Source organism: Cucumis melo, chromosome 5 (genome assembly GCF_025177605.1).
Source record: "Cucumis melo cultivar AY chromosome 5, USDA_Cmelo_AY_1.0, whole genome shotgun sequence".
In the NCBI taxonomy this organism is placed as follows: domain Eukaryota; kingdom Viridiplantae; phylum Streptophyta; class Magnoliopsida; order Cucurbitales; family Cucurbitaceae; genus Cucumis; species Cucumis melo.
In genome coordinates, this window is record NC_066861.1 from 28662190 (window position 1) to 28674875 (window position 12686).

Sequence of the window (12686 nt, forward strand, 5' to 3'; positions counted from 1 at the left end):
TTACATCAAGTAATAAGGGGAATAAATACAAAGACCTATATGATAAATAAGGCAACAAAAACGAGATGATAATATAAGATAATATATTATTAATTACAAAGGAATATATACATTAATAAAAACAATTTTTATTGATCAACCTATTTCAGTTCATGTAAAAAAAAAAAAAGAATCTAGTTTTACTGCATACTTGAGAAACTCATACATTATTAACTTTGTAGGTCATTCCTAGTCTCTTGTCACCGTGGTTTTTCATTCACTTATGACAATCCCATAATCAATGTTAAAAATTCTATCAACTCAATATAAGACACCATTCCGATTACAACTCATTTTATAAAACTTTATAAAAATATTTCGATAGGACTATTTAAGAAGATTCTATAAAATTATAGTAACTAAATTAATTGATCTACTTATAAATCGTAGAAACTAAATTTACAATTTAACTTATTTGTATCAATTTTTAATACGACAACTAAGATTTGAATGTTGATCGATTGCGTGCATACCAATTATTTGAATTTAAATAGTAATCTTGGTGCACGAGAATATGTAAATTCCTCGTTACTTATTGAAATAAATAAATGTTTGTACGAGCACATAAATAAATAAATATGAATTTTGTACTAGTGGGAGCATTGATATTTTATTTTCTTCAAGTTATAAATCATATATACCATTCTCTTTCAAGAAAAGATTATAACATAGTTTGATATTAATGGATGTAGGATTGACATAAATTACACTTATTCTACTTAAAAGTTTCCCATACATAATGAAAAGTGAAAAGTACAAAGAACACATCCATTGTCCAAACATATTTCCCCTAAATTTAAAAAGTCATTTTTTTTATTTATGGATAAATCCATTATACAATAATAGGAATTGCAATCATTCTACGTGTATCCGATCTACAAAATAGTAGTTTGTTCTCGACACAAATTAATATTTATTGTGCATCATAACGTCAATATTGGATGTCTAAACTTAAAAAGTCATATCCCCAAATATTCATGGAAATACCAACATACACTAAAACTCAAAGAATTGTCTGTTTTAATTTATTCACGGATCACATCCACAAATGAATGGATGCACCAATTCAATGTGTAAGCCTACATGCACCTAAAAGTCATGTCTCGAATATTGAAATATATATAAAAGAATCATCTAATAAAAAAACGTAGATGCAAAGGAGGAAAGTAAATATTTTCCATTGTAACTCCATTTATATATTACCACATAGTAGGGATGAGCAAAGCAAACTAAAAAATGGAGTCAAGTGACCGAAACCGACAACGCAAATGACCTTAGATAAAATAATGTGGGCTCATATTGTTAGAAAATTTGCATCCTTAGTTTATCAAGTTGAGTTTGGCTGTGCTTACGTTAAAGTTTTCAAATGCAACATTTTAACGAAGTTTAAGAAGATATCATGTGTTTTTTCCTTACATGTCAAGTTTTTATTTTTTATTTTTTTGCTATAGTCAATCGAAAATAACGGAGAATTAAGCATATAACTTTCATGCTTATTCATATTATTTCGGGGGATATTAATAACTTTGTTAATATTTTAACTGATTTTTATATAAGGTAATTGAAATATCAACTCACTAATGTTTGGTTGTTGAAACTATGAACATTAGGCATGTCGATAGAAATTTAATACCCGTCTATAATGAATGACGGTAAATTTAAAGGTTTCTTAAGTGGGATTTCGAGGACTTAGCTTTAATTGGGTTTTTTTCTTCATGACATGTTGTTTTGGTATAATATGAAGGTCTTAGAAATAAAATTTTTGTAGTTTGATATTTTGATTTTATTTACTCTTTAATCTATTCTATTTTATTATTGTGGATCACTTGGTTGGTTTAGGTTTATAACTTAAACTAAGAGATTAGAGGTTCAAATTTTCACCTCCATTAATTGGTCTACAAATTTTAAAGAATTTCAAATAGATTAACAACTTTTAGAAAAAAATTAAAACATTATTTAAAGTTCAACAATTAATATCTCTCTAATACTTTTTAAATTAAGCATGTATTCTCAAATAATTTTTTTGATGTAAGCACTAAAGTTGACAATATACCCACAACCATTAGGAATTTCCAAAGCTAATGTTTTTTTTTTTTTTCAATTTTAATTTTTTTAAACTTTGACTTTAAAAGAAAAAAAAAACTTTGAATTAGGGTTTGGTAAATAGATAGAGCATCAAACTCCACCAAAATCGCATTCAGTAATTTGGGAAATTTGTGTATTTTTCTTTCATTATTTTGAATGTGAACTGAAAATTAAATTAAATGAAATTAAAAAGTCAACCAACTAATTATAAAAAAACACAATTTGATTATGTTTCCAATACTGGACAAAAATTGCTCAAATTAATTTTTTGTGTTTTTTTTACTTCAAATATAAGAATTTGACTTTGAATCATTCAATGATTTTTGTTTATAACTCTAAGGAATTGATCATTTCATAATATGGTTTAGTTTCATATGTGGTGAGCATTTCAAATTATAAAAACAAAATGTGGATTATGTTTGGTTGCTACCATGATTCTAATGTTTTCCAAGAATTATTAATATAAAATCTATATAATTAAGATTATGTATCAGTATACATAAATTGTACTCTTTTAAAAATTTATAAAGATCCAACCTCACTTTAATTAAACTACAACTTGAATTATATGGCTCTTTGTGTTTATTAAATATATGTTTAAATTTCATGTCTAACCTATATATAGAATCTTAAATGTGTCTAATAAATAATCCTCAAGCTTTAAGATAATTCTAAATAAAATATGTAAAAGAATAATATGAAAGGAAATTAGAGATAATATTTTGAAATTGAATTGCAATCTAAAATATTTAATTAAAAAGAAATGATGGGGTGTTAATTAATGATATACATATTTTAATAATATGGTCGAATAATAATGTTGACATAAGTCCAGTTGTTCACATGTCGTGTTTTCCACTCCTCTTGTTGGCCAACCTCCTCCTTTCTCTTGACATTTTTATTAATAATTTCAAATCTTATCGTATATTAATTAATTTTAATATATTAAAAAAATTTGTAAATCAACATCTATTATTAATAGAATCTAAAATTTTGTTATATTTTGTAAATATTTTCAACCATTTACGATATTAATCGTTATAAAATTTAACCTATCATGTATCTACCTAATTAAATTATAAACTTCTCAACGACCTTAAAACATGAATTAAATGTCTAGTCGTATATCGATGCAACTAACTCATTTTTTTAGAAAAGAATAGTATAACGAGCGAAGGTTTAAAAAAAATTACAAAGACCACAATTTAGGGGATAGGAGCTTTTGATAATTGATTGGGCCAAATTAAGTAAATATTGACTATTTAAGTTGATTTAGAATATGGTCTTTATCACGACCTTTCTTCTCTTCCCGCTCTTACTTAATAACTAGTTGTTAATTACTCGCTCTCGAGATATGAATTGTTAGAAAATTATGCTTCAAAACGTATATATATAAAAGAAGTATGTTTATTCGAAAAGAAGAAAAAGAAATATGTTGCAATATATGTATTAAACGAGATGCATATTTCACTTTCGAATATTAATTTAATGACGTTATGTATAAAAGCCCTAATTTCACTAGTGTATGCAAAAGAATTGTGTTTATTTGAATTTTTTTAATATGACGTATTGTCATACGGATATTATATTTTTAGAAGAAAATTAGTTTAATGTTTCCATAAGTATTTTCTTTTAGATCTATATTTACTACTTTTCAAATTACCTCTTTGATTATTGATACTAATTCTAAAAATAGCACTATGAAAGTTGCGGATGGAACAAACTCTTTTCCCAATTGATTAGTTTTGATAGAAATGTTTGTGGCTCAACATGTCTTTCCTATTTTGCAAAACTCACTCAAGCATTATTAACTCAATGGTTAAGAATGTTAGATTTGAATTTTATATACTAAACCCTAAAAAAGAAGAAGTGTATATAAATCAAAACTCTTCTTCTCTTCCCCCATTGGAAACTTCAACATAACCATCTTTGACATTTTATCACAAATTGCACACTTGTACACAGCTACCTTTTGCTCAAAACCTCTCTCTAATAAAAACAAATCCCTTTGATTATCCTCAAAATTTCATAATAATAATAATAATAAAAAAAAAAAAAAAAACAACTTCTCCACACACTTTCTCTCTCCCATTTATTCCCTCACTCTCTCTCTCTCTCCTCCTCCTTTTTTTCTCCCTCCACTTTCTTCAATTAAAGTTGTTCTGATTCCAAAGCTCCAAAAAGTAAACAAAAACGAAAAAATAATACAATTTTAATACAAGATTTGGTTAATTTTACTTCCTATATGTTCAAATTCAGTACCTATTTTTAATCATTTAAAGCTAATTACTACTAATTTCGATTGTGCGAATATATTCCGAAACTGCATAAATGTTAAGATAATAAAAAGAACTTTTTAAATTGAACACTAAAATTTATACAATTAAAAGTATAGTAACTAAAATTGTCAAAACTCTATTTACTTTATTTTAGAAAACATATATATTATATACAATTAAAGTAAAAAAAAATGTAATTATAATTAATAACAATTTTAGGATAACATTTTTAAAAAAAGTAAAAAATATAAAAAAGTCAATTTGGACAAACTTTGGAAAAAAAGGGAAATCCTCACGCGGCAACTTGATGGTATTTTTATAATATTGAATCAACCGTTGATCTGCAGCACATCAGTAATAAGATGGAGACGTGTACTACATTAGATGGGCTCTTTTTCTACATAAATAACAAACTTCATTTCGGATCTCGAAAAATCTGCAAGCGGCGATCTGAGAACACACGCGTACAGAGAACTTTACAATGGCGGTGAAATCGATGTTCGCGGCGGTGCTTGTGGTGGTACTGGCCATGGTTTCTCCTCCGCAGAGAGCGGCAGCCGCCACTCACAACGTCGGCGATTCGCTTGGCTGGACCATCCCTCCCTCTCCTACTACTTACTCCGATTGGGCCTCAACTAAAACGTTTCTAGTCGGCGACACTCTCTGTGAGTCTTTTCTTTTTCTCCTTCCTAAATAAATTAAATTACACTAATCTCATTATTGTATATATTTCTAAATATTGCACAATTTATCACTATATTTATAAGAATTTTTATTATTTTTCATTTTTTAAGAAAGGTTTTAGTTAAATTATAAAATTGTTCTTCTATCATTAAGAAAAATTAGAATTTTGAGGTTTAAAATTGAAAGATAATATAAAAACAACCTTGAAATTGATAGTTAAAGTATGCTCGTCTTAGTTATCATATTGTAATTACTTTAGCCTATAATTGTTTTCCAATCTAATTATTATTGATTGTTGAGATTTTGTTAAGAATGGATGAGAAATTATAAGCATGATTCATGTTAAATCACATTTTATTATATTAATAATTTGATTTCATGAACTAAAATGTTTATATCAAGTGAGAAAAAATTCACTGTTTTGTATGTAAAATATTTTAAACTTTATTTTTCATTTAAAATAATTTTTGGATTTAACTAAAATGCAATATTTAATTTGAACTTACACTCAATTTCGTATGTTGAAAAGGGACAAACTATAATCCAAAAATTAGATAAGAAGTTGAAACAAATCAGAATCTTTATTAATAAATTGTATAAAATAAAAAAGGAATAAGTAATCACCAACTAATTATTAAGAATTAATAATTTTCATTAATGTGTTTATTAATTCCAAATTTTTAATTGCAAACTCTTTTAAAAAAATTATGCAGTTTTCAATTTCACCACCGGACAGCACGACGTGACGGAAGTGACGAAGGCCGGATTAGACTCCTGCAGCGGCACCAACCCCATCTCCGCCATGAGAACCGGCCCGGCGAGTATTAAACTCTCGGCGGCCGGCACCCGTCACTTCATTTGCTCAATCCCCACACACTGTAGCTTCGGCCAGCAGCTCACCGTCACCGTCCGATCACAATCTTCTTCACCGCCGACCACCGCCCCTTCACCCTCCCCGAAATCCAGCGCTCCCGTTTCTCCAACGCCGTCGCCACGCACCGCCCGGCCACCGAAAGCCTCTCCTCCGACCACTACCCCTCCGCCGGAAACCGCCGAGACGCCGACGCCGACGTCGAATAACATCGCTCCTTCAACTCCGACGCCAACCGCTGCCCCTCCGCCGCCTAACTCCGGCAACTCGGTCGGCGGTTTTGGCCTCTTTTTCACCGCCGGTTTGGCGATTGTGGTTGGTTTGATTTACTAGAGACGATGGGCATTGTAGAAAGTTAGTTGGATTCGTTTTGTGTGTACTTTATTTAGTTTTCATTTTACTTTGGGATTCTGGTTTTTGATATTCTTCCCAATTGGGAATTTAAATAAAGTTGTTTTTTTTGTTCTTCATTTCAAAAGCTTCACAATGGTTACAACCTTTGATATTTATATATTCATATATATATTTAACTTTTAGTTACCTAATTTTTTAAATATAAGGAAGCATCTTTTTTATCTCAACAATGGAAGATTAATCATGGAATTTTGCGAAGTTAATCCTTATCTAAAGTGATTATAGTTAATTTTACTTATATTAATTGAGTTGAAACAAAAATAGAAACAAAAAATGCAAACTACCTAACTCTTTAGAAAATTTGGGCAATAATGGGACGTTTTTTATTTATATAATTCACATCAAACAAAATAAAAAAGATAATAAATTTTGCGTCAAAAGTGACACTCTGAAAGATTGTCAAAGGAATCAAAATGGGCAAGGGTAGGTACTAAGTCTTTGCCTTCATCGAGACCAGTAAAATGTCAAATTGGGCGTAGCTCCTTGTATTTGAGTTAAAGAAATAAACTTAGGTTAAACTGCACCTATAAATATATCATGATTGCTTGAAAAGAACTAAGTTCATTCTAATACTTAGACACCGCCTATTATATATATATATATATAGTTTATGACTTAATATTGAGGTCCATACGGCAAAAAACACCACAATGGTGCATAGATAGTTTTATTTTATAGGTCACATTATTTATCCTTATATTATAAATTTGTTGTTGTGTTATCAAGTGAAAGTCGTCAAACATACTTAGTTTTCTTTCCTATCTTAATTTTCTTATCAACATCCATATAAAATAAGTTTTTAATCCAAGATAATTAGTTTCTTTTTCTTTTATGTGTGTCAATGTCCATGTTTTGTTATGAAAAAATGATGAGTATTGTTACATTTTTAGGTGGCCTACACATTTGAAACTTTAAACGTTAGACAAAGGTCTATTCTAATGAATAGATGCAAATGAATTATTTTCTTTAAATAAAAGGGAAAAAGATGCCAAGGAGACAAGGTGTCCTAAATAAAATAAGAAAAAGTGTGTGTATTATATATATTAAAAATCCAAAAGGCAATAATGTTCTTTGCCTCTTTTTGCTCCCTTTGGAGTTGGAATTCTATCAAATAATACTTTGGGACTTTGGGTGCTTGTACAAAGCAACTCCAATAATTTTAACCCAATGGTAATCATGACAAAAATTATCAAAATTAAAGAGTTTAATGGGTTTACATATAAAATATAATAGATATATATTAGGTATTATTAAAAAATGTCTGAAATGAGATATATAAAGCTCTAAAAATACAAATCAAGATATTATAATTTTTATAGACCAACAAAAAGAAAGCATAGAAAGATTAATATTGAATTAATGCAAATATAGACTTAGAACCTATGTTGAGAGAAATTCTAAAATTACATTCATTTATCTTGTATATCCATTATTATATCGAAATTTAAAATTTCGTAGGATCAAACATTTATTTGTAGTTTATGCATAAAAAATAATAGGCTCGTCTTTCAAACTTGCATTATAAAAAATCAATTAGATTGTTCCAATATTTATGTATCTATCGATGTAACAAAAATTTACATGGTCAATTCTAATTTCTATACAAAACAACAACGTGTAAGTGAAAAACGAATCACCACCCTTGAAATCAATAAAAAAATGATACTTGACCTAAATTTTATATAGGTGAATATATTGAAACAAACATGATAATTTCCATGATATTGTAGTATTATTATTTTTAATACAAAAAAGAAAAGAAAAGAACAAATCTCATTTGACTAGTCAACGAATTCCCATTACTGTTCCATGTGAAACCCAAAGTTAAAAGGTATGACCAGTCAACCCGATAAAGTCAAAGACTCTAACCAATGGTTTGATTAAGAAATCTAATTAACGCGGCGAAGCCCCAAATTTCTTTACACCCCATACCGGCGACGGCTTAATCCCAACCGTCCATTTCTTCTTTCATGCGTGTCATCCATCCAATGGCCTACTTTCCAGCTTTGTTTCAGACCTTATGCTTTATAAATACCCAAAAAAACTCTCCTCTTTCTTCTACCGAAAAACACATAGTTTACTCAAAGAGCTTAAACAAAAGGGAGATCTGAGAACACAAAATAATCATGGCCGTCGTGTTTAATCGGACTGCCATTCTCCTCCTTCTCGTTGCCGCTTCTTTTTGTCGGAGCTCCTCCGCCGCCACTTATACCGTCGGCGACGCCTTGGGTTGGACTGTCCCGCCCAATCCGACCATCTACTCCCATTGGGCTTCTACAAAAACTTTTGTGGTCGGAGACATCCTTGGTAAGAAGAAATGGTTTAGTTTTTATCATGAAAAATATTACTAAATTTTAATGAAGTTTATTTTCTTAAGTAAACGATAAATTGAATGAGAATTAATTTAATTGTAACAAAAAAAAAAAAGTAGTCTTAATCTTAAAAAGTCAACACAAAAGTTTAAAAAGTCAACTCACCAAGTATAAAAACTAAAATTAAAATCTAAAAAGTATTGAGTATGAGATGAAAATGGTGTTTAACCTATTCCATTTTAAAGGTTTTTATGTAATGAAATTACTAAAATGTAGACAATTAGTTAGGAAAAAATGGGGGTAACGACCTGTAGTTGAGGATGGGTTGATTGTTTATTTGCAGTTTTCAACTTTGCAAGCGGACGACACGACGTAACAGAAGTGACAAAAAGTGCTTCCGATTCTTGCAATAGCACCAACCCCATCTCCGTGGCGAACAACAGTCCGGCGAGGATCACACTCACTTCTGCCGGCGACCACCACTTCATCTGCTCCTTCCCCGGCCATTGCAGCAATGGCCAAACGTTGTCCATCACCGTTAGATCAACATCATCTTCTCCCGCACCGCAACCTAGTTCTCGGCCGTCACCCTCTCCCTCTCCCTCTCTCGCCCCCGAGCCCTCCTCTTCCACTCCATCGCCTTCTCCGTCACCTAGTTCTACTCCATCGTCGTCACCTGTTCCATCGCCCGCTCCATCTCGAGAACCCATGACGTACGTCGTCGGAGACTCGTTTGGATGGAACGTCCCTACAAGCCCCAACTTCTATGACTCCTGGGCTCAGGGCAAAACCTTCGTCGTCGGAGATGTTCTTGGTAAGGATATATAAAATTTTACCTTCAAACTTTTTACGTATATAGTCCAGTCTATACCCATAAACATTTGATAGTACATTAAATATAATATTTTAATTATATAAAAACCAATTCCTAAACTTTTGAATGTTACTTTTAAAATTACAACAGCCCAACACTCAGAATATTACGAATTTATTGAAAGTTTAAAGCTAATGTTCTTCTGATCCGGCGAACTTTTGCACAGAATTCAACTTCGCGATTCAAAGACACGACGTGGCGAAGGTCACAAAGGACAATTACGACAGCTGCAGCGGTCAATCCCCGATCTCTTTTTCCACCAGCCCACCAGTCAAAATCACTCTCTCCGAGCCCGGGGAGCATTTCTTCATCTGCACATTCGCTGGCCACTGCAGTGTGGGTCAGAAACTCGCCATCAACGTCACCGACGGTACCGCCACACCTCCGTCCTCAATTGCTTTGCCTCCATCTGACACCGTCCCTTCAACTCCGTCTCCGACCACCGCTCCTCCTCCACCTCCCAACGCTGCCGCATCGCTCCAAGCCTCCGCCTTCTTCGCCACTCTTCTCGCCGTCGCCGTGGCGTTAATTAATTAATTCGGGTCCGACATTTTCGCAAGGAGTTCTTTTTTATTTTTTTAGTCTCCGTATAGATTAGTATTTTTTTTTGTTTTTTTTAAAAAAGAAGAATAATAAAACTATAGAGCTTTTGTTCATTTTGTATTTGGTGTTTGTATTGATTGATGTAAACATATTTGAATCTTTAATATTATAGTATGAATTCACATTCTTGCATAAAAAAAAAATTATTTAGGTTTACTTTGAATTGCACCTATTTAAATGCATTCAAGTATTAATGTGTCTATAAAATAATTAAACTTCAAGAGACATATTCTTTATTTTCTTATGTACATTAATTTGATAGTAATATATGTTTGAAGAGAGAGTTGAATAAAACTTAAAAACATTTTTAAGGAAACCCCATGAAAAGGTCAAAGGCATATATTATAGACTTTTATATCGAATTTCCTGTCCCAATTCTTCTACTTGTTGTTAAATTTTTTTTAAAAAAAATTAAAAGTCTTTTGATTTTACAAAAATATTGTTTGACTAAAATTTATTTCAAATCACACTCGTGGCATGAGATCTTTAAGAATTAGTAAATTGTCATGAATAAAACAAATATCAAACTCGTTGTTTTTTTCTTTCAAAGCATAATAATAGTAATAATAATAGGGAAAATTATCAAGAATAAAATATTTGATAATAATATATAATTTTTAAAAAAGAAATATTTTGGTTCCCAAACTTTTATAAAAATAACAATTTAACCCTTAAACAATTTAGTTCTTTTGTTCTTAAATTTATAACAATTTATTTTCGAAGTTGAATAAGTAATAACATTTAGTCTCTATATTTTAAAATTTTGTAATAATTTACTCTCTATAATAAAAAGTTTCTTTTATTACAAAACAACGACTCCAAACAATTTATATTTGCATAAATTTTGTTAAATTTCGACCATCTTTTTCATATCAAGGATCAAGTTGTTATAAATTACAAAGTACATAAGAACTAAATTGTTCCAAGTTCGAAAGAAAATTGACTAAATTATAACTTTGATGAAAATGATTTTTAGCACTTCTGTTTATTAACTATTAAAATGCATGGTTAAGAAAAACAAAATTTGATCACCTAAAATCAGTCAAAATGGCTTTCCATGTAAAAACTTCTACCTGAAATCTTAACAAAAACAAAATCTAATATTTGAACATATAATTAAATTAATTTACTTGTTTTCTTTCCCTAAAAAAACCAAAAGAATAAAATAAAAAAGAAACTAACTAACAAGAAACAAACAACTCCAACATTGAAGTCCCAAAAAATGAGTGGTTTTGAGAGCCACACTTTTTCTATTATATGAATATGCATTATTTACAATTTACTAAAAATACTTTTCTGATTTTGTTTTTCAACTTAACTTTCATATAAATGCATGTCATGATGGATAAATATCAAAAGGCCTAAAGCTTCAAGAGAGAATTAAGCAAAAAAGAGAGAGCAGAAAAGTAATGGGCAGCACAATGAGGTTTGTTTGGTGTCTCATTATTGCTTTGGCATTGGCAGCCATGGCTACAACTTCAACTGCTTCAACCACCTATAAGGTTGGAGATGATCAAGGCTGGAAAGTTCCCAAGGACGACCCGGCCCTTTACATGGCATGGCCTGTCAATAAGACCTTCACCGTCGGTGACAAACTCGGTAATAACCCTTTCATTCAAACGCTTTACTCTAATGGCGTCTCTATCTTTGTTTATAACTCTTCAGAACTCAAGGACATGGTTGTACAAATCATAGTCGTGTCATATTTGTCTTATTGTTTACTTAGTATAGATATGCATTTGTAACTCATGCGTTCAACACCTATACTATACATAAGGCTCTATAGAACGTTTGAATCTATGGAATTTGAGATTGGAAAGTCATGCAAGGGAACCACAACGTACTTGGATATTACAGAAAGGTTTGTTTTATGAATTGAATTTGTAGGTAAACATATCCACAACACCTAAGTTCAAACTTGGATTTTTTGAGACGATAAAGTTAGTTATTATAGTCGGTTGATTATAATAGTTTTTGTTTAGTTTAAATTATTTCAATCTTAATTATATTAGTTAGCAATGTCTGGGGGTGGGGCATGGCTAGGAAGCCCGTCCTCGTTTTCATTACCCTTTTCATACCACATCCCACAGAATTGTCTACGTGGATCAATGTAGTCAGACAATTTTTCTTCATTAGATTTTTTTTCCATAGTGTATTCAAGCGTGATAATTGGGGTATTGATTTTAAAAAAAGAAATTTAGATACAATTGATTTTTTAAAGTATATTTTCATATATTTAGAATTAATTTCCAATCATGTATTATGTTTGGTTTTAAAAGTTAATTTAGAGTTAATTAATTGTAATTTCTATTTATAAATAATTATTTAACTAAATAATTATAGTAAATATTTATTTTTATTTATTTTATTGTTAAAGTTTTATTTGTATGGTTGATATATGTTAAATGTATAGACATTGAAAGAAAATTAATATATATTATTGGTTGTTTTATTAACAATTTAATAACTGACATCTTTTGTTCTATATTCAAAAACTTTTTAAAAAATCACAAATGATTTTGGGA

At 30.3% G+C, this 12686-nt stretch overlaps 2 protein-coding genes across 2 annotated transcripts; both read left to right on the plus strand.

The window, feature by feature from the left end:
* Positions 1 to 4759: 4759 nt before the first annotated feature.
* On the plus strand, positions 4760 to 6428 carry LOC103496681 (cucumber peeling cupredoxin-like). The gene is made up of 2 exons (XM_008458647.3): positions 4760 to 5068; positions 5801 to 6428. Exons 1-2 carry the CDS (start codon positions 4885 to 4887, stop codon positions 6289 to 6291), a joined length of 675 nt encoding a protein of 224 aa, XP_008456869.2. The 5' UTR covers positions 4760 to 4884; the 3' UTR covers positions 6292 to 6428.
* Positions 6429 to 8432: 2004 nt separating this feature from the next.
* Positions 8433 to 10221, plus strand: LOC103496690 (uclacyanin-3-like). The gene is made up of 3 exons (XM_008458657.3): positions 8433 to 8679; positions 9028 to 9498; positions 9725 to 10221. Exons 1-3 carry the CDS (start codon positions 8499 to 8501, stop codon positions 10093 to 10095), a joined length of 1023 nt encoding a protein of 340 aa, XP_008456879.2. The 5' UTR covers positions 8433 to 8498; the 3' UTR covers positions 10096 to 10221.
* The last annotated feature ends 2465 nt before the right edge of the window (positions 10222 to 12686 follow it).